Source organism: Mauremys mutica, chromosome 16 (genome assembly GCF_020497125.1).
Source record: "Mauremys mutica isolate MM-2020 ecotype Southern chromosome 16, ASM2049712v1, whole genome shotgun sequence".
In the NCBI taxonomy this organism is placed as follows: domain Eukaryota; kingdom Metazoa; phylum Chordata; order Testudines; family Geoemydidae; genus Mauremys; species Mauremys mutica.
In genome coordinates, this window is record NC_059087.1 from 16,048,532 (window position 1) to 16,075,902 (window position 27,371).

At 42.0% G+C, this 27,371-nt stretch overlaps 1 protein-coding gene across 6 annotated transcripts in view; it reads right to left on the bottom strand.

Annotated features, from left to right (window-relative positions):
- Positions 1 to 27,371, bottom strand: part of ZDHHC8 (zinc finger DHHC-type palmitoyltransferase 8) — a 227,146-nt gene that overhangs the window by 44,382 nt on the left and 155,393 nt on the right. For 5 of the 6 annotated variants that reach the window (XM_044990110.1, XM_044990114.1, XM_044990112.1 and 2 more), the window contains 6 exons: positions 22,942 to 23,033; positions 20,870 to 21,002; positions 19,742 to 19,859; positions 18,740 to 18,849; positions 14,740 to 15,776; positions 1,271 to 7,311 (listed from right to left, as the gene is read on the bottom strand). In XM_044990110.1, the coding sequence (XP_044846045.1) occupies positions 7,128 to 7,311; positions 14,740 to 15,776; positions 18,740 to 18,849; positions 19,742 to 19,859; positions 20,870 to 21,002; positions 22,942 to 23,033 (1,674 nt within the window). In that variant the 3' untranslated portion in view covers positions 1,271 to 7,127. Of the gene's footprint in view, positions 1 to 1,270; positions 7,312 to 14,739; positions 15,777 to 18,739; positions 18,850 to 19,741; positions 19,860 to 20,869; positions 21,003 to 22,941; positions 23,034 to 27,371 lie in introns of those variants that run through there. The other variant, XM_044990115.1, reaches the window with a different exon arrangement.

Sequence of the window (27,371 nt, forward strand, 5' to 3'; positions counted from 1 at the left end):
GAACAAAATGTAACAGGATAGCTACATGGTATGAGATAGTATGAGGGAAAGAAAGTGTAGGGGAAAGATAACATGGATAATGTAAGTTCTTCCTCACAATCACCAGAAAGGATGAATCATTTATACCAAGACTCACTTATCTCACTCTGAAACAAGATCTAATATCCAAAAATATGCTTAAGCCATAGCTGTGTACATGGCTGTGTGTCTACTGAGGAAGAAATTGTTTGAGGTCAGTTTGCTCACATTAAAGGGCTAATGAAATTCTGCCAAGGTCAATGAGAAACAAGGTGTCTTGCTGCTGTACATGAGCCAGCTTTTCCAAGACTGCTTTGTTTGAGGAATTACTTCAATTTTTCTATCCTCTTTTAGGAAATGCAACCCACCCTTCCACACTCACCCTGCTTTATTCCTTTGAGCACCAGGCATGTTTCCCCTCTTTGTAGATCCAGGTCCAGGAAGTATGCTAATAGACATCATATACTAACAAGACGGCCATATTGCACACACTTAGGGATATGGAGACATGCATAGAACAGAACTGGAACAAAAGATTTACCACAGCAAGATCATCAGGTCCTGTATCCTGCTTTCTGCAATGGATTTGAAAGAAGGTGAATACATAAGATATGGGGCAATAGGAGGGTATACCAGTGAAAATAAATATATGGAACTAGGCTGAAGGACAAGGTCTAAGATAATAACACTGATTTTCCCCAAGCTTTCATAACCACCCCTTTTTTTAAAATGTCCCTCAAAAGAGTCTAAAATTGCTCTGCCATCTACTTGATTTTATTTTTTCAATGCCTTCAAGAGAACCCTTTGCAGCGGCAGCTCCCGGCACCAGCGCTCCAAGCGCGTGCCTGGGGCGGCAAGCTGTGGGGGGGCGCCCTGCCGGTCCCTGCGAGAGCAACAGTCAGGCTGCCTTTGGCGGCTTGCCTGTGGGAGGTCCGCTGGTCCGGCGGATTTGGCGGCAATTCGGTGGCAGGTATGTTGAAGCCGTGGGACCGGTGGACCTCCCTCAGGCAAGCCACCGAAGGCAGCCTGCCTGCCGTGCTTGGGGTGGCAAAAAAGCTAGAGCCGCCCCTAACCCTTTGGCAGAGATGCTAGCTCTGATCTAACCTTCTATTGTATTTTCAGCTTGTATTTCAACAAATATTTTTGATATATATATATATATATATATATATATATATTGCAGCTGACACAGCCCCTAATTTTGTTTCTGTAAACAAACATCAGTTGCACATTTAAAATATACCAGATGAGCAAATCTGTAACCAGTTTTCTTTGAATATATGTACACACTTATGTATATATATATACACACATATTACATATCTTTATAAGGCACAGTCAAATGTACCATCAGTTCTTTAGAATTCTTTTTAACTATGGAAGTAAATCATATTTCACCATACAGTTTGACATGTCTAACCGAGACATTTTTGAAATGTTTCGATGATACAGGTTTACCAGCTGTGAAATGTCTTCTTTAAAAACTCCAGTTATTGTGATAAGACGAACAAAAATTATTTTGACAGTAATTCAAATCCACTTAGTATGTAATTGTTCTTCCCCTAAAAGCTATTTTCACCCGCACAAGAAGTTCCCATCTGTCTCTCCTTCTTTCAAATATTATGTTCTCGTATCTAGTTTTAAAAGTGAGCCAAAACTTGACCCACAGAACTGAAAAAAGAAATCAGAGAAATTAATGCTAACTTAGTAAATTTAGCTGTGTCTTATATAAAACATCTGAATAAGCCAGTATGATTTTATATAAAATATAGTGGGCCAGATCCTCAGCTGTTTGATTCAACTGAAATCAATGGAGCGATGCTGATTTACACCAGCTGAGGATCTGATCCTTATATATATATATAGCCTAATCTTTATCATTCAAAGACACTCCAGCACACAAGCATGACAAGCATTTACAGTGAACACTCTTCATGAATGAATCCTTTCTCAGTGTCACCAGTCTGCATACTGCACATTATGGCTTCTAAGATCCCAGAGCAGCTGCTCTTAAGAGGGTTTGGCAACTGTATCAACTATAAACTAGTAGCACAGACCTAATTGGCATATTGTCACAGACTAGAAACAAACAGGTTGACAGAGGTGGTTAGACAGACTGGAATTTGGCTATCTGTCAGATGTACACATCCTGCTGTCCTCGATACCACACTTAATCATTGGCAATACTAGTGCCTTCAGAGATTACCATAAGGAGTCATCTCACCTTGTTTTCCACCCTCATCTAGAAGAAGGTATTTAAGATTCAATTAGTTCCCTTTGTGTTTTACCACCGGAAGTTTTTGCATCCAGATTGACCTTTGTTCCATGCAAGACTATCACATTTCACACACTTCTACGTTTTACACATACACGGAGGCCAGCCCATGGATGGTGCTGAGTATCTGCAACTCTAAGTATAGTCAGGGGGAGCTGAAGATGCTCCATGCCACTTAGAATTTGGCCCATGGACTGTGATGTAATCAATGGAACATTAACAAGGCCTCAGAAAAGGGGTAGAAAGAACATATGAGCCTTCTGGACAATCCTGAAGCTATACAGTCTGATGCAGAAACACCAGGAAAATGTAACACCTTAAAATACCAAAGTGTGTGTGTGTGTGTGTATATATATATATATACACACACACACACATATATTTTACCAGATCCACAAAAATGTTTTACAGACAGAGCTCCACAAAGCCTGCACAGATACATTCCAACAATTCAAGGTGGCAGAACAGGTGAAATATAGACTGTAAAAACATGTCAACATAAACTTCCCAAACTGTCTATGTGACAGCAACACTGACCCTCCCCACCCTTCCCTCTTAAAATATATATATCTCTAGGCTGGACCAGAGGTATAGTACAAAGAAAACTGCATTGCAATTTCCACATCATTTAAGCTTTATAGGAGTGCAGCCATCATCTGAAGAGGCTCCCTTATAGTATTCATGATGCAATTATCCTAGGCAAAGTTCAGATAATACTTGGCTTCCATTTTCAACACAGCAACACAAACAGCTCATTTGCCACATATCAGATTTTGGACATTAAAGCATAGGTCTGGGTAGCTCTTACAGCTGAGGTTAACCAAAAGAAATAATTGAATTTGGGTTTTATTTAATTTAAAAAGTAAATACAAACATGTGTTGGCTGTGTGCTTCCTGTGATAGCCTCCCACAATAATGCAAGGCAGAGATTTCTTTAATATACTTATCACAGGCCTGCAATTCTCTGAAACTTTATTACCCAGCTGCATGAAAATACAGAACCCTAAGGTTTTTTTCCCCTTCAGACAACACAACATTTTTGCTCACTCAGTTACTTCTGCATCCAGTTTTCAACATACAGAGCCAAATTATAGTTGTAAGTCGGAGCAGAATTTGGCCCACCATTTCAAATTCATTGCTATGCAGGTCTTCTGATTAAGTCAAAACACAAAGAAATAAAAAAAAGAAAAATTGTAAGGCTTCACGTAAAAACATCTCCTCTCTCACCCATTCATGGAGTAAGGTCCATTTAATATCATGTTACTCTATTTATTACACAGTTAATTAAAGCTACAGAGATTCAGCTCTCTCAAGACATACCGTACTAAAATGAAACTTGGGTGTTAAACTGGAATGAATAAACAGTGAAATTATGCTAATAAAATGGGATTTGCAATGAAAACTCGATGTTTCTTAAATAAGAAATAGACATAATATACAATCTACTGCTAAAAATAAAAACATATTAAAAAGATTTAAGACTTTTGAAGTACAAATTAAGAAAGACAAAACAAGAGGCTACTTAAAAAACATATTAACCTGCAGTGGATCTTCTGTTACGATCCAGGGGATCAGATCCTCAATGAATGTAAATTGGCATAACTCTAGCCAATTTAAAGAGAGCTACACCAAATCACACCATTGAAGTTCTGGGCCTTACTGTCTATAAAAACTGAAGGACTATGTGAGTAAAAGTAGCACATCATTAATAATTTGTAAATTGCTTGAAGAATTTGTAATTTTGGAAAGCTGGAAAAAATAACACGGGCCAGATCTTGCTCCCAAAGTCAACAGCAGTTTTGCTAATGAGTAGATCCCCAGTCCTCCAATAGGAACTATGCAAGCTTTAGATGGGAATGGGGCTGAACTTGCTGTGTACAATCTCAAATTACTTCTTAGAATACTTAGAATACTTCTTAGAATACTGCTTCCAGGAAGAGTTGAAAAATTTACTTCCATCTCCAGGTCATTCACACTACTCTATATGCAAACTTCAAAAAAGAACTAACGTGCCAGATGAGTCTCAACTCTAGTTAAGCCACCTTCAGAAAAAGTATATAGAACTTGCACTGTAACTTAATTATTTGTATCCCCAATGCAATTCTTTTTCTTCCTCTCTCCACGAGTTATAGCTAAATAACCCTGGCTATAAGTGTTTGAAAGGTTTACACATATAGTACATATAGTACTGTGTTTAGTCTTATTGAGCCATTCTTGCTCAGGAGTTTATGTAGTAATTTCAAAGGCCTATTTGCCCTTAAAATATGTAGATTGTTCTTTTCTAACATCATAAAGTATGTTCACATTGTAGTGCCATGAGATGCATATTTTCAAAGCTACACTGGTGCAATATAAAAGCCTTACTTGGATGGCTTGGTTTTATAATCACTCAGGGTGATATAATCTGCCCCTGTGCAGACTGCCAACACAAAGTCTACATGCCACTTAACCCCTCTTTTGATGGCTTAAGTGTGACATTAAGTGATACTTAAGTGATGCATAGGCCTTGTGCTACTCTCTCCACAGAGATGAATTTCACCCCTCAAGGAGTTAAATTCGTGCTGGAATTGCAGATGAGTAGAAATTAAAGATGGAAGAGAACTATAAGGCCATCTCGACCAGCCCCTTGCCAGTACACGATTGATCCCTGTAGAAAGTTTTCTAAGACTTTGTCCAATTTAGTTTTAAATGTTCTAAGTGATCAGGCTTCCTACTAGAAGACTATTCCACAACCCCTTCCCCTGCTATTCATTTTAATGTTTTTCCTTTTAAATACAAGACATTTGCTACCAGTGATAACCCCCGTATCACCTTTGGGACTACATCCTTTAAATTACATATCTGTAAGCTTATCATACCCCCTTCCCTTAATCATTGCTCAGTCAATTAATTACACATTTTAGCTCTTAATCTTTTTTTAAATCAGCATCTCCAGCTCTCTGTTTATATCTATTGTTCCCCTCTGAACTTGATCCAATTTGTCAATATAATTCTGGCAATAAAGTGCCTGTAACTAATGATAAAACTCTAGATAAAATTATACCAAAGCCATATAGAGGGACTATTACTTCTCAGCTCTGTGATGCCTCTGTGTATGCAGTTCAAAATGTCACTGGGCCTTTTTGCTGTCATACTGCACTGCAAGCTTATATCTACTTTGCTGTCCACTATTACTTTGGGTCTATTTCTGCTATGTTACTTTCCAAATTTCTCTCTTCAGATGATCTGGTTCAAGCCAAGAACATTACTCAGAAGCATGATTAACCCCACCATGCATTTCTATCTGACCTCTCAAAAAGAGATGTGATATACAAGGGACATAATAAGCAGATATTGAGATGGCTGTCAAGATTTACTGAATCATGAGGTAAATGTTAACTAAGACAAAGCTGAGGTCAGTATTTTCCTCAATGGACAACAAATCTTAGTGTTCATTAAAACAAACTATCTTTCTGCATTGTTACATAAATTCTGACTATCAAATATCTGGAGATCTCTCCATTTTCAGCATGGCATGTAGATAAAACATTAATCCCTTTGAAGCCAACATCCTGAAGGGGAGATGAATTTAGATGTCCAGCAAAACCTATTTGCCTCTGAAGAGCCAGACAGAAGGCAGAGATTCCATATGCTATCTGCCTGGCTTTTTTTTGGTTCTTAAAATAATGTTGCCTCAAAACTCAACAAGATAAACATAGCTTTGTGGGGGCAGGAGAAGGAGGAAAGCCCAGAGAACTAAATGGACATAACTGATATTGAAAAAAGTTATTGACTGGAAAAAACTTTCTGCCCAGCAATATTAAGGGCTGGTGGTCATTAGGCAGGAAGCAAATTTATATCCTCTAGGTATGTGCTTGGCTCAGTCACACACACTGCAAATTCAACAGATCATGATAACTTTCCTCTAAGGTTATACACACTGCACCACTGCAAGACAATAAACCATGTTACTGCATACATCCCATAAACAAAAAGGAGGAGAGAGATATTTTCCCATCTGAATTTTTTTTATGTTTTAGAGGCTTGTTCTTCAGAGTAAGAAGCCTTTAAAAACAGAGGGAGGGGGAGCAACAGGGAGGAATGATAAATCCTTACTTATGTGGCAGTCCGATTCCATAAGACACAAATGCACACACACACAATTTCACACACAGGGAGGCGAATCATGGACAGTGAGAAGCTGCTGCTATTCTTTCTCCCCTCCACCTAGAGCCGGGGGGCGGGGGGGAGAGAGACTTTAAAACACTACATGATGCTTGAGGGCCACTGCACCCTGCCTGGTTCCTTTAAAGCAGGAGGAATAACACCAACAATGCTTTGGGGACAAATGGTAGTTCTCATACACACAGACTGCAAACAAGGAGTCTGGTCTCCATGTCTATAAGAAAATAAGAGTCTGGCCAGTGGCTTGTCCCGAGATTTTGCTGGCCAGAAATCTTGTGGTGAGGAAAAACATGACCCCAGATTAATTCTTCATCACAGCACAACTTCTACATGACAGTTTTGTTTGACAGACAAATACACAATGGCTTTTTCACTCTCTTTCATGAAAGAAATAATCTCTATGGTTGTGGTGCTAGGTGGTAGCCAGTTTCCGCAGTCAGTTCGAGACAGTTTCTGATGGACTGTACAATTTTATTTCCACAAGAATAAGGCTGCAGCTCTTTTTTGGCCAAAAGAGAAAGATGAAAACAAACAAACAGAAAAAAACCCCAAAAAGGACACTGGCAGCTGCTGCTCCTTTTGTGGTTGATGTTGTTTGAGTCTTCACAGTGCACCTAGCTTCATGGCTGGCTTAATGGATGGCTCTTTATTTTCATTTTTAATTTTTATTTTACACTGAAATTTCATAGGTTGTTCCACCAACACCAGACACCTTCTTAACGTTTGAGTGTCTAGCAGGACTGACCGGGGCCCCCTGGGAACTTGACGTTGAACCCAGTCGACAATCTGCCCTGGAAATTCCTTTTGGCTGTCCATTTATTTTACTGTGAGGTGTCTTCAGCTGCATGTCCTCCCTGCAACAAAATAAATATAAAGCGATCCAGGGTTAGTGATCAAAGTAATGGCAGCCAGAGAGCCAGACAAGCAATTGCCCTTGTTACTTTATGTCCTGATACAGCAGAACAGTTAAGCATGTGAGTATCCCCACTGAAGTCAATTGGCCTGACGCAAGACACACTGAAATTAGAGACTGTAGCTTAATTTTGCCTTTGGATCAGGCCCATTGGGATTATTCACATGCTTAAATGCTTTGCTGGATTGGATCTTATTGCGTAAGAAGTTGCTTTTTTGCAAGGTCTCTTCTGCATTGCTGGCCTTTGCTCAAACTTAATTTTACTTATGTTCAGAAGAAAAACAAGAACTCAGAAAAATCACCTAAGGAAAGGCAGCAGCAAAACACTTCTTGTGAAAGAACAGAATGCTGTTACTAATCCCTAAATGGCATAATAAAAGTAAAGCATAAGCCTCTAGGGCCAGATCCTCAACTACAGAGGAAACACAGAGTGCAAGTCAGGAAGGGTCGCTTAAAGCTCACGTTTCCATTCCCCTGATCCTGGTACCGTATTAACCAATGCTCACCTTTGCACTTCCTCTACTCCATCTATCCTGTTAGAGCAGCCTAAGGGATGCTCTAAGTTATGATGGTCTGCAAAGGCCTCAAGGGAGCTGAAACACAACCCAGGGTAACATAGCCCAGGGTGCATGAGCCAGGCCCCTTTTTCCTGCTGTGCCAGCAGCGGTACAAGAGTTCCCATGTCACTCAACAGAAAATCACCCTTCCATCAGGCTGACCCCTCCTGCAATGGGTAAGATGGCTTTAAGGCTGCACTGTAGAATCTGGCCCTTACAGAGCAATTATGACAGATATGATTAAGGATCTTTATGAAAGAAATTACCATTTTGAAAAGGTTAACATATGTCAAAGTAGGGTGTAAATCCTTTGTCCATCACAATCCAGTAGCCCTCAGGTAAGGCATAAATGGAGCATGAATGGAATATGCTGAAACAAACAAGGTTAGTTTGCACTCTAAGGCAGATTCTTTTCCTTGGCTGCTCCTAATGTCAGTCCCATCAATCTATCAATTTCTCAACACTATCTTTCCGGGATGAGATGAGACGGCTTTATAGGCAAGGAAATGGTTGACTCTTGTATATGGCCAGATTGTGTCATTGAATTTTAAAGAGAATGCCCAGCTAATTTCAATAGGGAGTGCTGTTTTTAAAAAGTCAATGATATTGAACATGCGTACAAAGTATTTTTTCCTGTCCCCGTCTAATGGCTAGTCTATGTAGAGGATAACAGCCAATTACCAGCTCACTGAGTTACTACTTTAACTCAAGTGGGAGAGATATCTACAACTGGTGTTGAAGGTCCCAGGTTCAAACTCTGCTGATGACCTGTGGCTAAGGGTGTATAATGTGATGGTGTGTACACTTACTGTCCTTCCCAAAACAGAGATGGAGGAATTTTTCTTGCTTTCATCAGTATTTTCACTTAGAGTCAGATACAAAGTCCATTGATACGAACTGGACTAGTTACACTGACTTCAGTAATCTTTGGATCACCCCCTTGGTATCTCTGCTTGGAGTCTTTTAGACAGGGCCGGCTCCAGGCACCAGCCCAGCAAGCAGCTGCTTGGGGCGGCCAACAGTGAGGGGCAGCACGTCTGGGTCTTCGGCAGCAATTTGGTGGAGGGTCCCTCAGTCCCTCTCGGAGCGAAGGACCAGCCGCCGAATTGCCACCGAAGACTGAAGCAGCGGCGGTAGAGCTGCAGAACGCGATCATGGCTTCTTCTTTTTTTTCTGCTTGGGGCGGCAAAAACCCTGGAGCCGGCCCTGCTTTTAGATCCCAGCTACACTACAAAAATGTCCCCTGTTTTGAAGCAATTTTATAATCATGAATCTTTAAACATGATTTCTTCTTTTAATATATGCTATCAGTGTGGATGGAGCATAAGTTTCATCTGACCCATTCTTAAGGCTAGGTTACTACATATGTGCTCACTACATGTACTTATTGTAGCAAAACTACCTTGTGTCAAGAACATATTTTAAAAGGAATGTGGTATTCACACTATGGGACAATCTGCAAGCCAAGACAATTTTAATTGGTTTAGAACATGGCCCACTCTGCATGGAAGCAAAGCATTTAGATGGCAGCACAAGGTAGGATTTATTGCACCCAACTGATGAGCCTTAACTTCACACTGCCACCATATGCTCTCTCAACTGGCCCAAAGTTTCCCAGGATGGAGAAGCAGGGATTCATCTGGCACCTGGTATGGATGTTCTGCCCTGGAGCTAAAAAAGCGGCTCCAATATCTCGTGCCAACCGAAGTTCTGCTACACACTTAGGCTGTGCCTGCACTAAAGAACCAAACTATAGGTAACTGAACTGGCAGGACACCACAAGTGCAACTACCAGCATAAGTGTCCATGCAGGTTTGACTGAAGTTCTGTCCACATTAGTGTTGCAATGCTCCATCGCAGTCTCATTACCCTGCAGGTATCCCACCGTTCCCAGAATAGCTCCCTGAAGCACTGGCTCCTCACAGATTTTAAAAGGCTTCTGGGAGGGAGCCCAGGAAATTATGGGAGATTTCCTGTAAGTCCCTGGGTACCAAAGCTATTTCTTGTTACTTTTTTAAAAATGGAAGCCAGGTTGAACATTTGCTCCTGATTCTTGCTTGTCAAAAAGCTTATCAGAAGCTCCTGCAGAAACACAGATGTGATTTAAAGGCCAATGTCCCTGATCTTCTGTAAAAAGTAAACACAAAAGTCTTCACCTGCTCAGTGGAGCTCAGCAGTGGAGCACAGCCCCAGAGGAAATGAAATGGTTAAAGAAAATTGAGGGAACATGAAGTGCTCACGTGCACAAGATCATGTATTTCCTGAGAACTTAATTTCTCTGATCTAAGTCCCTTGATAGATTTTAGCTCAGTAATTCCCAGTTGCTCCCTCTTCCTCCACTCAGTATCACTGGGCACTTTCTATCAGTACCTCCTGCTGAACCAGCAGTATGTTAGAGGAAAGCCAAGTAAGGCAGAATAGGCTGGATTGTTCATTCCTTCTTCTCTAGGCATAGCTTTAAGCCATCTTTGCACTGCCCTGATTCTGGCCCTGATCTTATGATGCAATTAATGCCCTATGGTTGCTCTAAAATGGACTGGCTTGTATTGACTGACCCTTTGTAGGCCATTTCGCTGGCAGAGAATAATAGCAGGAGTGCAGTACATTCCAGACATGTTCCTTGTGTTGTTTGAACAGTGCCTATCACAATGGGGCCCTGCGCCTCTGAGAGCTACTGCAATAATAAAAATGGAGGAGGGGACCAGCATAGAACAGTTACTCCAGTCCTATATTGGCCAGAGAACCTCCTCCCAATATGTGGGTTCTCTGTGGTACACAAAGCAGCTGCTTCCTAAGGGGAAATCAGGGATGTTCCCAGTATATATTTTCCTTAAAGTTGCTTGTCAGCATCTGAATCCCTTGCTCCCCAAAATCTGTATTCCCAACTTTAGTGCAAGCTACTTAAAAACGAAATTCTGCATTCATTACACCATGTCAATCTTACTGAAATGCGAAGGATTACATAGGGCCTAAATCAGCATTGAATTTGGTTTCAATAGTCCAATTTCTTCTTATCATGTAGCATAAGGGATCTGAGGATCTCCTTCATGAAACATGAGAGACAGGAGTTGGGAGAAAGTGGAGGAGGGGTATTAGCTCTGCAGTGCTGCTGTCATGGGAGGTAGCGCATTAGATGTATGCAGAGTTACTAGCACAGAACTCCTGCTGCAGCTTGACTCTTGTAGCCTAAACATTTCAAATGTATTGATTTTTATGCTTGACTTTGGGCACCATCTAGGCACCTAAATGGAAATGATTCATTTTCAGATGTGCTGAGTACCTGTAACTCCCTTTAACCTCAAATGGAAGTTATGGGTGCTCAACCTATTTGGAAAAAAAATTAGTCAGTCCACTTGTACTGCATTTAGCATTTCTGAAAACTGCAGAGATCTAACCTGGAGTGAATTTACAGAAACTATACCACTTGCCCCTAAGGTGACAGCTGTGTGATCAACAAGAGACAGAGACCAATGTGATGCAAACAGCTGTTGTATCAGCATCTTCCCTCCCCACCCCATATGCTAATTACCATAGCAGCAACTGGCATCTTTGGGGCTCAAACTGAGGGCAGAGTTGGAAGGGAAAACAGACAGTTCCTGTTACTAAAATAAAACCATTAGTTTAATATATATGAAAAGAAGAGAAAAGGACAGAAGTGTCTTCTTGCTGAATGTTCACTATTCTGCCACTGAGAAAATCATTTTAACAACTACAATTCACTAATAGGCTTTGGAGAAACACGGGATTTTAGGGCAAGGGCAGTAATGTTTCTGCACTGTTTCAATGGCTTTCTTTAAATTAGTGCTGGATTGTGTAATCTGGAAACTAACCAGAGGGCATGACAGAGGGCACAAAACATCAGATACGGAAAAAAGATGTACTTCCCTGATGCACAGAATTAGATCCTTCCATCATGCACTCATAGAATCATAGAATGTCAGGGTTAGAAGGGACCTCAGGAGGTCATCTAGTCCAACTCCCTGCTCAAAGTAGGACCAATTCCCAACTAAATCATCCCAGCCAGGGCTTTGTCAAGCCTGACCCTAAAAACCTCTAAGGATGGAGATCCCACCACCTCCCTAGGTAACCCATTTCAGTGCTTCACCACTCTCTGAGTGAAAAAGTTTTTCCTAATATCCAACCTAAACCTCCCCCACTGCAACTTGACACCAATATCCAACCTAAACCTCCCCCACTGCAACCTGAGACTCAGCTGAAGTGATTACAGTATGGGCTGCATATTGTGAGGTCTTTTCAGACCTTCAAACTCAAGGCGCATATTTTCCCCAAGGAAGAGAGAGAACCACATGTGACTGATGCTAGCATTTCAGGAAACTGCTCAGATACCAGTTATCCATGCTCTTATTCATATCAAGCCCCAATCTGAAACCCTCCATTCTTCTGCAGAACCATTATAGCATGGGAAGTGGTGCTACAAGCTTCCCAGATGCCGCCTGCCAGCTAGCGTCAATTCTGTTTTACAGGGACCACCTCCATGATGAAATTAATTCAGGCTACAGGGCTGTTCATTTCTGGGTCTTTCTGCTGAAACTCATCATGAGGTGACAGCTGTGATGGTCAAAAAAGATGGGATTGATTTATTTATTAAAACAGCATTTACTTGGTATTTTTAAAGAAACTCACTCTTTGCCATGCTCCCTGCCTCTTATTCTTTCCTTTTGGGGGAGCATTTGTACAATAGATTTACTGGCAAGGATGTCTGCAGAAAGCAGATTTCAAAGTGATAACTGCAAGTATTCAAGGAAGCCAAATTATAAATTCTCACCTGCAAGTGCTCGCATAGTCAACCAGTCAGGAAACAGAAACAATATTATGGAGTTATCTGACTAATCACAACAATAAAAAGAGGTTATCAACTGTTTATAGTCAAGCCATATTTTTAAAGACTTCTCCAAAGAGCTCAAATATGTTCAAATAAATACGTGAGGAAATTCAATCAATAATCTGTTCAGTGATATGCCCCACTGATTCAGAACAATCTAAATTAATTTATTCCATTATTTGTTAAATCATCTCTACTAAGAAAGTGAAGGAAGGCCAATTTCACTTAGTCCGTTTTTGAATGAAAATATACTTTTACATAGAAATAGACCAGTATCTCCACTATAGGTCAGAAGAGTAACAAGACCATCATCTGTATCCAATATCTCATACAAGCAATATAAAACAATCTAATTTTAAATTGCTACACATGCAAACCAGATTTTACAAAACAGTTTGGGCAAATTATCTGACTTGAATGAAGAGTCACACTGCTATAGGAGTTTAATATCATTGCTTGGACCTCACTGGCCCAATCAATCACTGCACCCACCTTCATGAATAAGGCTACGTTTTAGTCACAGGTATTTGTAGTAAAAGTCACGGACAGGTTACGGGCAGTAAACAAAAATTCACGGGCCAGTGACCTGTCCATGACTTGTACTATATACCCCTGACTAAATCTTGGGTGCTCTGGGATGGGGGCAGCTGGGGGCTCTGCAGGTGATTTGGGTGGGGGAGGCTTGGGTGCTCGAGAGGGAGGCGGCCTGGGGGCATCATAGGGGTTCTGGGGGAGCAGCAGCGCACGGCCCAGGACCCCCGCTGGTGCTGCGGGGGAAGGAGGGGGGACAGCAGCATGCGACCCTGGACCCTTGCTGCTGCTGCGGTGGGATGGATGACGGCTCACAACCTAGGACCCCCCACTGCAGCTGTTGGGGAGGGGAGGCACCATGGCCCGACACTGTTCCAGCAGCAGCTGGTGTGGCTGGCCCAGGGGATGCCCGAGCTGCTCAGGTGGCCTTGGTGCCAGATGCTGCAAAAGTCACAGAGGTCCCAGAAAGTCACGGAATATGTGACTTCCGTGACCTCTGTGACAGACTCGCAGCCTTAATCATGAACAATCCATTTGTGGACAAGAGGAATGAACTGAGAATTAACAGTTCAGTAAATCAAGAGGAAAATATTTTTTGAATTAAAAGAGGAATGGCTTTGGGGAGGAAACACTTTATTTATGGACAATCCAAATAATTTATGGGATATAGCTAAAAGTATAACCGTAACATATATAAATAATAAAATAAATAAGTTTTCACACAGAATTTTTCCTTCCTTATGCCAGCAAGATACAGCAAGGTGTGGGCAGATTCTAATTGAATCTACAGTGCTCTTTAATCACCAATTCCACATTATTGGGCCCCCAGAATAATCATTAAGAGCCAGATTTTACAATCCTTACTCACAGTGAGTAACACTTTATGCTGCCAGCAGTCCTAAAGTAGAAGGCAATACTCAGCGTGGGTACGAGTGGCAGAATCAGCCCCATAACTTTAAAATAATTATCTAATTCATTCAATTAATTATCTAATTCGTTCAATTAAACACTTGTTTATGCCTAACTCTGTAAAAACTTTACAACTTCATTTAATCAAGACATTCCACATTATAAAATTTAAACTCTTCTTTCACCAAAAAGTGTTATTCAAGCTCAATCATTTGTATAAAATGTTAGAGTCAATACTCCACCATTACTGGAACATGTTATCAAGAAAAAGAAGAAGGCCTTTAACGAAGCACTTCAGTCTACTGAAACTCCTTATTACAACCTACAGCCTGAGTAATAACAAATGAACAAATGTTCAGTGATGGTAAGGTTGTTATGAGACCCAGAACTAAAGAGCTACCCACGCACATCTCAATGCCTGCTATTTTTTAAGCAAACAAGTAAGCTGAGTCCTGACAATTAATAACTGCTATTGTACTCGCCTGCAAGCACGACCGTGTTACTTACAAGCTATTTAAGCAATCCATACCTTTGTGCTCCCACAGATTGCACCTCCGTTATTTCCACAGTGTTAACAAATGAGACAGCCTTTGGACCTCCATAAGAGGGTGACCTAGGCATCCCTGTAGGGGATGATGGGACATGATGGCCTGGTGACTTGTAGGAGCCATTGCTCATCCTGCCTTGTAGTGCCTGATGGGACTGGACATTGTTATTGGCTAGATCAGCTTGAAGGGAAGTTGTGGAAGTCCTTGGTGCCCTGGCCATTGCACTTGAGAGGGAAGACACCGAGGACTGCAGTATAGGGTTCCTTGTGCTAAAACTGGTCGCAGTCATCAAATTGTCTCTGGAGCCATATCTCATCACCATGCTGCGAGGGTCTTCAGACAGCGCGCTGACTTGTTGAAGGCTGTAAGAGCTAGGAGTGTCATACACACCCGAGTCTGCAAACACCGAATCTGGGTGTGAGAGGAGGAGCTTCTCCCTCTCTTCCATTTCTTTCCTCTCCTGGATGGATGCCATGATGGTTTTTGAAAGGTTGTCGTAACGGACGGGAGAGGGGTCCCGCTGGTGCGGCGCTGGGCCCCCCAGCACCGGGCTGAAACTCTGTGGACCCTGGCGCTGCAGCTCGCTCCCCCGTAGGTGGCACATTTTGGCTGACAAATATGGCGAATGGTACCCCACGGAGCCAACAGCAGAATGGGCTATGCATTTCCTCCCGGAGGGGGACATGGAGTTTAGCAAACTGTCATAAGACAGACTTCCATTTCTGTTTGACAGGGAGTTGGGGGAAAAGATGCTTTTGTAGGGGGTGGAAGCAGCCCCTTCTGATTTTATTGGATGCAGTGGCACTTTGTCTGTCCCTCTCCTGCTGGCAGACTTCAAGCTCAGGGATCGCGAATTGACAGCGAAGGAGTCTATCTGGAGTGGGGAGGACTGATAAGTCTTGTGAAGCGAGCTCTTCCTGTAGTTTGGGATGTCCAGGTTGGGCTCCGATTGATAATCAAGACTCTGGTTATTCTCTTCAATCAAAACTCCTTGCTTGTGTCCCTCCTGCATGGTGATCTAAAACAGAGATGAGTATGAGAGAGGGAAGGCACCCTATGACAGAACACAGCACTGATTTGCTTCTCCTGGTGAGTGAGAAGTGCATAGTGAGAACAGAGCTGGGAATCGGGTTGTCTCAAATTCTCAGCCCAGATCTGATACAGATTCATTCTATGTGTTTAGAAGTGTCACTTACCCGTGCATCAGATTCCTCACCTGCAACACAGTGATAATAATTTACCTCAGAGGTGAGAAGGGTTAACTCATATTTGTTACATGGTAAGTATTACTGATCGTAATAAATATGCCGAGGAGCGAGCACTGACAGTTGCAACAAAGCCCTTTGCAAAGAGAGGTGACCACCCCTTTCAGACCAAACCCCTGTCAAAGTAGGTCAGATTTTGACTGGACAACATTGACCTTGGAAAACGTTGTCCCTACAGATTAGAAATAAAATTTTCCAAGAGTAGCTTCCAGTTTCTGGAGCCTCCATTTTGGAGAGCCCAGCCACACACACTTTGGGCTAACTTTAAAGGTGCTGAGCATCCCAGATTCCTACTGACATCGAATGATGGGACAAGTGCTGAATGATTCTGAAATATAGGCCAAAGCTCATTGAAGTTGAGAGGCCACAAACTGAGCCACCCTCAGTCAAAGGTCACTTTCAAAAGTTTTGGCTTTGATGCAGATGTGAGGGAGTTTTTCCCATTTCATGTGCTGTGTGGGAGAGAGTTCTATATCAGACAAGGAAACATAAACCCCATGTTTTATTTATATACATCAAAACCATGAAGAAAACCCCTCTGTTGTAAGCATCCACTTTAAAGTATATGTAAGATTGCCTCTAATTTTGTTCAAACTTTACTTAAAGGCCATTCTCTGCTAAGCAACTGATTTTGGCTGGTCCCTTATGATAGGTTTCACCACAACTGACAATGAATTGGTTATTGGAACTCTGCAAAAAAAAAGAATGATTAGTGAATGCTTATTTAATCAGAAAGGCAATCAATACTGCTCGTATTTTCTCCTTTCCGTTTTTTTTTAAAAGAAAAGGAAATAATACAAAAAAAGCATAGCTGACAAAAGGGTGCTTTTATACTCATTTTTACTTCAAGGTTGTGTCTTTGAGCTGGAAGATAGAGAATGTGCATGATAGTTCTCTACCTTCCTCCACCATGGAAATAGACTGGATTCTTCTCTGGAAAAGGGAATGATGGACTCTGCTTAACGGGGAAGAAATGATGCAAGTGGTTGGCCTATTTCCCCCCACTGGGTGTTCCGCTCTCCCTCCCGCCATTTGTTTTTATTGCTCATGAATGGTGCTAGATTGACAGGCTGAAGACCAGGAACAGCTCAGAAGTAGCAGCACAATCTTCACACTAGTCCGCTACTGTACTTCAAGCCTGAAGCGAGAGGACAGTTACGCCCAACCCCCTAGGTGTGGCTTGGTCACCACATCTATTCAGTCCTCTAAAAGTCCAGCAAAGTTGCCAGTTGGTACCAATTTCTGTGATGTGGCCACTTGTCTATTACAAAGAACGCTAACCTCATTTGACACAGGTCAGTCAGCCTAAGGTGACTTCGTCATCTTAGGCTAAATTGGAACCAGAAACCTAGGAGTTAAAAGATGCTATACCCAATTACCAGAACCCCCCGCTCCCCTGGTCTGATTAGAATCTATATTGCAGTACATCCCAAATGGAGAAAAAAGTTTATCCATTGGAGGTTATGTCAGGCACTGCATCTGGACCTGGAATACTGTCTGTACTGTAGTACCCTGCTTGCACACATCAACATTTCAGGTTAAGCACTAGCTGATGCCTGTAAATATATTTGGAACTCGCTGGCAAGCCATTTGTCGAGTAATAAAGTGAAGATGAGATAATAAGATTTTGATACAGCCAGCGTGGTGCAGTACTCACATTCTGAAATGCTCCCCTTCACAAGGCAATTTCTGCCTCATTCTGGGGACAGATCTGGAAAGCATGATTTATAAGTAGATCATGCAGTAAGACTAAAACCTTAAGTTTTTAAAGCTGGTAAAGAATCAGTGATATCTACAGTGAGCAGACACGGCCTTCATTTTCAAAGTTAAAAGGACATTGCCAAAGCCCCCCTTTGTCCCTATCCCCATCACTGCCATTTAGAACAACCCCTTGGAAGCTTGAATCTGACTTCTGTTTCATACTTCTACTACATTCATTTCCTTGATTGCAGGTATACCCTGGATGTTACTGTAGGGTGGAAGATGGAGTTGCTACTGAAATTAATTTTAAAGAAAGAGCATTGGGGTATTTGTTTAAGGGGAAATATCCATCCATATATAAACATTTGCGTGGATTTTGCCAACATACGTGATAGAACAAACCGGTAACTTCTGAGCCTATTTTCCAGGACAGAGTGTCCCTTTAACTGTTATGACCTTAATTTTCTTTCTGTTAACAGATAATATGAAGGGTCATTTTTTAAAAACTGTAACCCAAGCACTAAAAGTGTGTTAAGGCCGTTCAAATGTACATAATCTTATATTAATTTTAACAACAATATATGCCCACAAGGAATTCTTTTAAAGCTCTTTTTTGCTTTGTGAGCTTACATGCTCAGGCATCACCAGAGCACGTCATCTGTTGGCCTAAAGGACACAAGCAGACACAAACCACTATTGACATGAATGGGAACTGGCTTTCATGTCCATGGAAGCTGATGGGAGTTGAGAGTTCTCAGGATCAGGTTCAAAATTTGGTAAAGCCAATGGGCACATTTTTCCGTAGGGCATCATGACAATTGCAATAGTACTGAAAAAAAAAAGGTGGTTTCACACAGAAAGTACTGTACATTCCGAGTGTGAAACACCAACCTGTACAAATATTGACTTCTGTACTGGAACATTCACAACAGCCTGGAGGTGAGTTCACCATCAGGTTGAAGTAGCCTACTGCTTGTTTGGAACAGGTTCTTCTCGACCATTATGACATGCTCACCTGCTCAGCCGCAGCGTGGTAGTGGACTTTGGGATTGTTGCTGAAAGCTGGTCGATACTTATACATGGCAGGAGTTGGGGGACTGATCAATTTAGGTGAAAGACCACTCTCTGGAAAAACAAATGTCAACAGACCGTGGGCATGAACAGTATGTCTAAAATGGCATGTTAATAAATAAGATTACAGAATTGTATATAAACCCCATAAGTATACATGGCAATTTACAAATTGAGCTCCAGTCCTGCAAAGGGTGAAAACTCTGTGTGTCTGTACTCATGCGCAGAGTCCCACTGCAGTCAATGGAATTCCACATGGAAGTAGCTACACGCATGGCTGTAACTCGTTGCAGGATTGGATAAGTATATGTGACACACTCTGTGGCCCACAGAGCTTACAATCTAAATAAAACAAGGAAAACATAAGACATAATAGGTCCTTGGTAGCTAAAGCCAGAGTTGCCAACTTACATCTTCCCCCAATTGCAAAATACAGTTGGGTCCAAACTAAATACTCCCACATTCAGGAGTGTTTGGATCTAAAAAGTTAGGATCAGGATCTGAATTTCTCAGCTGTCTCCTTTGGCCTAACCATAGACTTGGACTAGAACACTTTGGGTTCTGGGAGAGGTCAGATCCAGATCCAAGTTCTGAGTCGAGGAGTTTATCTCTACTGTAAAGCCAAACAACCCTCTTTCTGGAATTCCAAATGACCTCTGCCAGGTCCTTTGCTGGATCTCATCCCAGCTGAAATGCAAACACACACACTTGCCTACCCAGTATCAAAGTGATATATTTTGAAATAAGTGCAGTGTTTTTCTCTTACTGTCTGCAGTGAATTCTATACTTATATCAATTTCTCTCTCAAATTAAGAATTAAGAGAATTAAGAGCTTCCCCAAAAACACAAAGAAATCCACATTCCATGAAGGTTCTGGAAGAACAATGCACGGACATCAACATATTTTCATAGCATCAAAAATAAAGTATTGATCAGGCTACCATACCTTCACTGGTTCCCAGCTGCCCCTTCAGTTCAGAGTACTTGCTCGGATCTCCTTTGGGAGGCAGAGGTGGCTGAATGTCCATAGTTTTATCCTCCAGACCTTCCAGGCTAACTTTAGACTGAAAATAACCATGGAATCAATCATTTCCCTCAAGTGGTTTAGATAACAACATGTGCTAAAGTATTATAGATTCTAAAAACTTTTCTACACTGGGAAATGCCAGAGTGGTATACTGTGTGTTAACGAACATGGGGATAAACACAATCTAGCACTCTATGTACATAGGCCTGTTATGTCTAAAACCTAGTTTAACCGCAATCAATTGACCTCATTTTAAATCTAACAGTCCTTATCTACACAGAGTGACAGATCATGTTTAACCTCATGTTCGTTAACACACAGCATACCACTGTCGGCATTTCCCCGGGCAGAGAAGTCTTCAGCAACTAGTGTTCCTTTATTACCAAGAAGGCCATTCCAGGAGTTCATTACATAAAAGCTTGAGAGATATTTTCTCATGTCTATAAAGCTTAGCACCATAAATCTTGCAGCACTTTACTAAGGTAAAAGCATCATTATTCCCTTTATATACAAATAGAAAGTGAGATACCAAGATGTAGAATGATCTGCAAAGGTTGCACTGCCAGAGGTAGGAACAGACCCGAATTCTCCTGGGTGCTACTCCTATGCTCTATGCATTGGACCACAGTACTTGCTGAAAGCTTGGGGCCCATTGCTTGCCTCAAGTAAGCCAGATCGCCTAATGGCGCCAGAACTCCTGCGATCAGCACAATATGGTGGATTAATTAAAAAACAAACAAACAAAAACCAGAACAAGGGCCAGGAAGTGAAAAGTCCTGTGCCAACTCTTAACTAACTGCCATAAAGAACCAATGCTCACCCTTCTCTTGCTCTCCCATTAGAGTGCAATAGGAGGACCTTCAAAGGGTCAACAGCTCTTGGCACTATTATTCCTAATTTACTTTCAAAATGCAGGGAAGAGTACTTGACTTCCTTCATGTTCCTCCAGAGGTGTATTATCTCTAAGAGTATCCCAATAACGAAAGTTATTTTCAGCCTAGTTTTCAAGTTGTACTCGTAGACAGAGGGTATTGAAGGCTGCTTTACCTTGCTTCGGTTAAGATTGGCTTGGATCCCATTGTCACTTATCTTCACTGTGATCTGTCGCTCGGATAGATCTGGTCTGAAGAAAGGAGGCTTCACACTCACAGCCTGCTTTTTCTTTGGCTCAACAATGTACCTGATTGATTATTCAATAATAATTGTTACAAAACCCTAGGCATGCAGACAAGAAAAACCCTATGTTTGCAGTGTATGATTTAAGAGGTATGGCGAAATCTATATGAGTAAAGGACATTTATCTCAGTGGATGCTTGCCCAGCAGGTACAAAGACTGAAGTGAATCAGGAGCTGAATAGGAGATACCACCAATAAAAAACCCTGCAATTTTGATACACTGGTCTCCAATGCTGTTGAGGTGAGGAGGGGAAAGAGGGTAGCACACAGCCACACAACCAGTAAAAGCACTTCCCCTGGATTTTGCCAGATCTGTAGGAGACGTGAGTAGAAATGTGCCATGCCAATTGTGTTTTGGAAGAGGACTTGGTTTATCAGCACCTAGAAGCGTTTAGTTATATTAGGAGTTGTGGGAAAGTTAGACCCTTTCTAGGGATGATAAAATTGGAACACAGGAATGATTTTGAGCTGGTGGATCTCTTCACATCACTCTTCTCCCTCAAACCCCCAAATTTTATTGTGAAAGGAGCATTCCTGGGAGTTGGTTGAAAAGTTTTTCACTGCTTGGGGACCAATAAATGGAGGTAAAACAATTTGATAAACTTAAAGGAGACTGCACTCCATATGATACCCAGTGACATGAGATCAAAATATCTGCACTAGCTTCTTCTAATTTGGACAGGACACCTCAGCAGTGATGGTTTGCTTGGTGATTTCGACAAGTTCATGAGGGAGAAGATATGTGACAGTTTGAATGGGCCTTGATAAAACACTAGGACGATATTTCCTAAAATTCTGAGTACAGAAATGGCATTTTAAAAGTAAAGATACTACTCAACACTCTATCCTACCAAAGAGACTGCAAAGGAAAAATGACTGTCCAGTTTAGGTGCCTAATCGGTTTTAACATCCTGCTCTTCTAAAGTCGTTGACCTAATTCAAGTGCTCATGATTTGGTCAGTTCAAGAAATTTAGATTCCACTTCCAGTGCTACCACTTTAACACTAGGAATAGCCTGCTAAGCTTTGCTTGCTGTCTAATCAAGAAAAACCACTTACTAGAGATAATAGTGTGTGTAGGTTGGGACAGCTCAGCACCTTGAAAAGTACATTCAGCCCACTCCCACTACAATTAAAAGGATGTGAGTTTCTGCTGGACAGCTCAGCACCTTGGACATCTATGTTCAATCTTTTCTGTTCTATAGCAACATTAATGTTCATGACCATTGTTTCAAAGGGCACAGGGACAAATATCTGCTGAAAAGTAAGGAACCATAAATAAAATCCAAAATTGCAAACTGTAGCACCAGGTAGGAAATCATATCTGTTTTATGATGATGAAAGGTGTCTGTGAGATTGAAAGCTACAGCTGCCTTGAATTAATTATAAACCTAAGGGGCAAAAGGTTCGTTTTAGATACTTCATTTCTTTCCAGCAGTGACTAGAATCTTTATGTGTACTTTGGAGGGCAGTGTACCAGACAGGAAAATATGTTGCATTAGGAAGATTACAGCTGACATGGATCTGTCCAGTCATTGAATTTCACTGGATAAGCAACTTAATGAAGCCATGTTAGAGAAAAGCAGGGAGCAGGAATAGGCTATCAATCCCAATTATTATTTTTTTGTGAAAAATCTAGTCTTCTTATAAAATGGCTCAGTAAATAGAAAAAGCTGTCGATATGATATGGCCTGCTAACCATAAATACTTGGGTTGGGAGTGAAGATTGTGAATTATATTAAATGAGAATGGCAAGACTAAGAGCCGTGCAAAGTGCAGGCACTGTACAAGCTTCCCCTCAGCTCTGCCAATGTCTTGACATACCGTACCTCTCCTCAGCAGATAGTACTAGCGGGGATGAATGGGACCAGACTCTGCGGTGGCTCAGAACGTTAAGTTTTGTTTACCTTGTGACCCAAGTTTAAGAATAACATTCTTCCTTACCTGGGAGCCAGAGGGCTGCAGAGCACATGTTCCACGTTACCGCAGCATCCTCGAGTGAAAGGATTCACCCCCCCACGGAACTTACCCGTCACCTGGAAAAATATTCATTGCAGTGATCAATGCTCTAAATGTGGACGAGGCACCCATTAACACTTAGAACCCCAAGAATGAGTATTCCAGTCCTCGCTGTTCTGCATATCCATCGCGCTTCACTTTCCCCAACTGGAGGTTATTCTTTCTTGTAAGTGCTGCTCCCTCGCTCTGCCAGCCCCGATAACATAAGAAACCTTAACACAACTTCCTAAGCCCACACCTCCCCTTTATGCTACCATCTGCATGTAGGCTAAAGGCCCCCACCCCCAAATCCAGAGAACTCGAGGCTTCCTGTCTGCAATACACAGGCACCAGCTTCATCCCACCGTCTTCTTCCTGTTCCAGAGTCCTCAATCTGCCCTCAGCCTGGCTGCCTGATCTGGCCTGCTTCCCTTTCCTCCGCCCTAGCAAGACATACTCTAGTAGCTCCTAAATCCCACAGACATGTCCCTTCCTATGTTCCTAATATTAGATGAGACCAATGGTTCATCTAGATCAGCATTCCATTTCCAGCAGTGGCCAATCCTAATGCTTATCTGGAAGGCGCCAGGAAACCCATAATGGGCAGTTATGGAATTATAACATCTGCCTGGGAATTAGCTATTTTCCTAATGGTTAAACCCCTCTAGACTGGTGGGATTCATTTAAAACTTTGTGTGCCTGGGACAGAGTTTCATGATAAGGGTCATTCTAGCCTTATAGATAAGAGCCCCTAGCTGATACAAAATTGATATCCTCATTCGATCCGCAAAAATGATCTACAGATATCTGTATTTGCAGGGCTCTACTTATAGAGGGTATGCAATCATACCATTGTTGCACAGTGTGGGAAGCCAAAAAGGTAAAAATTGTCATACTTGGGTAAATCTCAGTAAAGCCAGATCCTTCAATACAGTGTTTGCCTTTAAAATAATTAGAATTGCCATTTGCAAGTAACACTTTTTAGTCATAGTATAGTATAGGGAGCACCATATAACTGCTGTAAATTTAGAATAGAATCACAGAATATGAGTATTAGAAGGGACCTCATCTAGTCCAACCCCCTGCTTAAAGCAGGACCAATCCCCCAACGGCACCCTCAAGGATTGAACTTGCAATGCTGGGTTCAGCAAGTCAATGCTCAAACCACTGAGCTATCCCTCCCTGCTAATTAGTTGCACTGCAACAAGTGTAAAGATTAAATGGCAAACACTGTCTTGATGTTCATATTTTGTTGCTGGCCTTTTTAGTGCAACAGGAACCTATTTACAAGGCCAATATAGAAGATCTTTTCTTCCAGAGATTGGAAGAATGGCTTGATGGCTAAAGTACAGTACTGGGAATCAGCAGCTCTGGCTTGTATTCCTGGCTCAGCCACTGACCTGATGCCAGACCTTGAGAAAGTGACCTCATGTATCTGTGCCCATTTGTAATACAAGGATAATATTTCCTTAGCTCACAGACTACGTTGTCAATTACATGAATTATGTATAAAGCACTTTGAGATCCTCAGGTGGAGGGTGCTGTGGAACTGAAGGGTATTTTTCATTCTATTCAGGAACTAAAAATACAGTGATAAGATGACATCTTGTGTTATTTTGGTCCCATAAATGAGTTCCTGAGTCATTCCAAAAGCTCATGAAAAATGTAAACTCAACTATTATACACCCCCAAAATCATACCCTCTTTAGTAAGAATAATCAGAGACAGTGAAATCTGGCATGGACACAGTAACCAAGAATTTCTCGCAAAACACCAGAAATCTGCACTATTTGGCTATAAAAAAAACCAGGAGAAAAGGGGGACAAATGCAGTTGAGCACATTTTGCTTGCTCATTATTTCAGTTGGTGAGGAAAGCGATTCAGTACTGCGGCTGCAGGAGAAAAGTGAATGCTTTAACACAGTGACTCAGTGCCAAAGCTAGGAATAGAATCCACATTACCTCGCTCCCAGGCCTGTGCTTTAATTATTAGAATGAGCTTCCTCTGGAAAAGACCTGATGGATCATGGACCCCATCTTCCAATCAGGGCTGGATAGAGAATATCTCCGCATGATAGAGAAGTTGAGATATTCAATGAAAGCTACATTTAGTCTTGGGCAAATGGCACAGAGAGATAGGAACGCCATTACAGATAGGTGAACCTCAAGAGATTTGGCAGTTCAGGTAAGCATACCAAAGAACTGCTGTGACTCTGACACTTTTCAGTTTCAAACTACTTGAAATACAAGAAGACTAGAGTTTTCTAGTATTTCTTCTTTCTGGCCCGGATGAAATCCAGAAGGACTATTTCACCCAAGTGCAGAGGGCTAGCATGAGGCCTATGCACAATGCCACCGAGTCTTGTAACATGATTTGAGCCCCGATGCAGACAGGCTTGCAGTGAGCCACAAAGCTCTGGGCCTCATGCAATTTTCAGGCTGCCATGGAGAAAGCTCCCTCTGAGTGGCTGCCATTTCCCAGCCCCCTAGGGAAGGACAGCCAATCCCAACATGCATTAAGCAAAGCATTTTCCCTTTCCCCTCGGAAGTGACATGAGTTTTCAGGTAAGGGGTGTGAGGGTGTGTGAAAAAAACAGCCATACCATTTTCACAAGAAGGGAGGAGGAAGCAGAAAAAAACCAAGCAGTGTCACCTAGAAGAATGGTGATGGTTATTGCACCTCGGCCACTAGACCTGTCAGATGTGGAGTCTCATAAGGATCAATTATCTCTCTAGTCCTATTCAACGTCTACAAGCAGCTACTGAGTGAGCTGGTCTGACAACATGGATTCAGTTCCCAGCAGCATGAAGCTGACACACAGCTCTACCTATTCTTCACCACAGGTGACTATACCACTGCCACCAAGAGGGCCCAGAGCTTGGAGAAGTTCAGCTCATGGATGAAGAACAGCTGGTTGGAGCTTAACCCCAAGACAGAGGTGATGCTGGTGGGCAAAGGAAAGCAGTTTAAAGAGTTTACCGACACTATGAAGTTTCCTTTGGTTGAAAACAAGACCCACAACTGGTTTAGATTCCTCGCTGATGCTAAGCTATCATATAGCAGCTTTGCAAGTAATGTTTCCTAACATGCCTGACTGCCCACAGGATGTGATGGAGTCTCTTAGCCAGTGACTTGGTCTCAGTTATTTATACCTTTGTCACTTCAGCACTTTGTCTGGACAACAGCGATGCAATGTACCTGATCATTAAGTCATCAGCCCTTAGGAAACACCAACTAGTACAGAATGGTGAAGCACATCTTCTCAGCAACACGGGCTACAGTGAGCACATCAAACCTGTCCTCTGCTCTCTGCATTGGCTTCCCATAGAATAGGATCAAGTTCAAGATCTTTGTCCTTACCTTCCAGTTGCTCAATGGCCAGGGCCCAGGATAGCTAAAACAATTGTCTAAAGTTATGGGATGAGAATTGTGGTCAACCACTACGCTCCTTGGGCACAATGGCACTTTCCACCTCATAGGTAAGCCTCATCTGTGCAGGAGACAAAGCTTTCTCCAGGGCTGATCTGAGACTGTGGCATAAATTTGCTCAGGAGCTAAGGACCATTATAAACCTTCTGCTCCAAGTGAAAGGTGCACTCTATCGATCTGCCTTCTCTGACACACACAGAGCAGCACGTATGTTTAAAGAGAATTTCCACCCCCCACCCCCAACAAACCTCTACCAAAACAAAATCACTGCACATGCAATTCTCCATGCGTGGAGAGGCTGAGAGAGAGGATGAACCACGTGTGACAGACGTTAGTCACATCACTTAATACATTCTTGGAAGACAGTGGGAGTGAGGAAGGCAGTATTAGAATCCATATATAATAGAGGACCCTACTGGAGATGCCCCCTTGTCTCCACCCTGGGAGGGTAGGTTTGAAGAATCTCCAGAGCTGCAGGAGGAGAAGAGATGTGTTGGGGAACAAAGGGCAGATGTGCAGGCACATAAATGATGTGGGCCCGAGGGTTGGAGCAAATGTTAGCAGGGCACAAAGCTAACTGTTAGGTTTGCCAATGTGTGGCTGGGGAGACACCATATTAATTAATTGGCATTTTGGGAAGATGCTGATAGATTTCCTGCATCATCAGGCAGCACATTCTACACATTTGAATAATTTTGTGGCAATTCAAGTTTCACTGGGTATTTTGTCACAAGATGTTGGCCAGCACGGGTTTTGGAGCAGCAAAATGAGCTCGAATCTGTGTGTATGTGGCAATGAGCTAGCTCAAAGCTGCTCATTGTTACACACATTGTGGGCAGGCAGGGGCAGCTGACAGAATCAACAAAATCAGGAGACAGAACAGAGTGCGATTTAATCTTTTTTTAAAAAAAAATGTGACAATTCTTTTGAGTCTGACTCATGAGTTT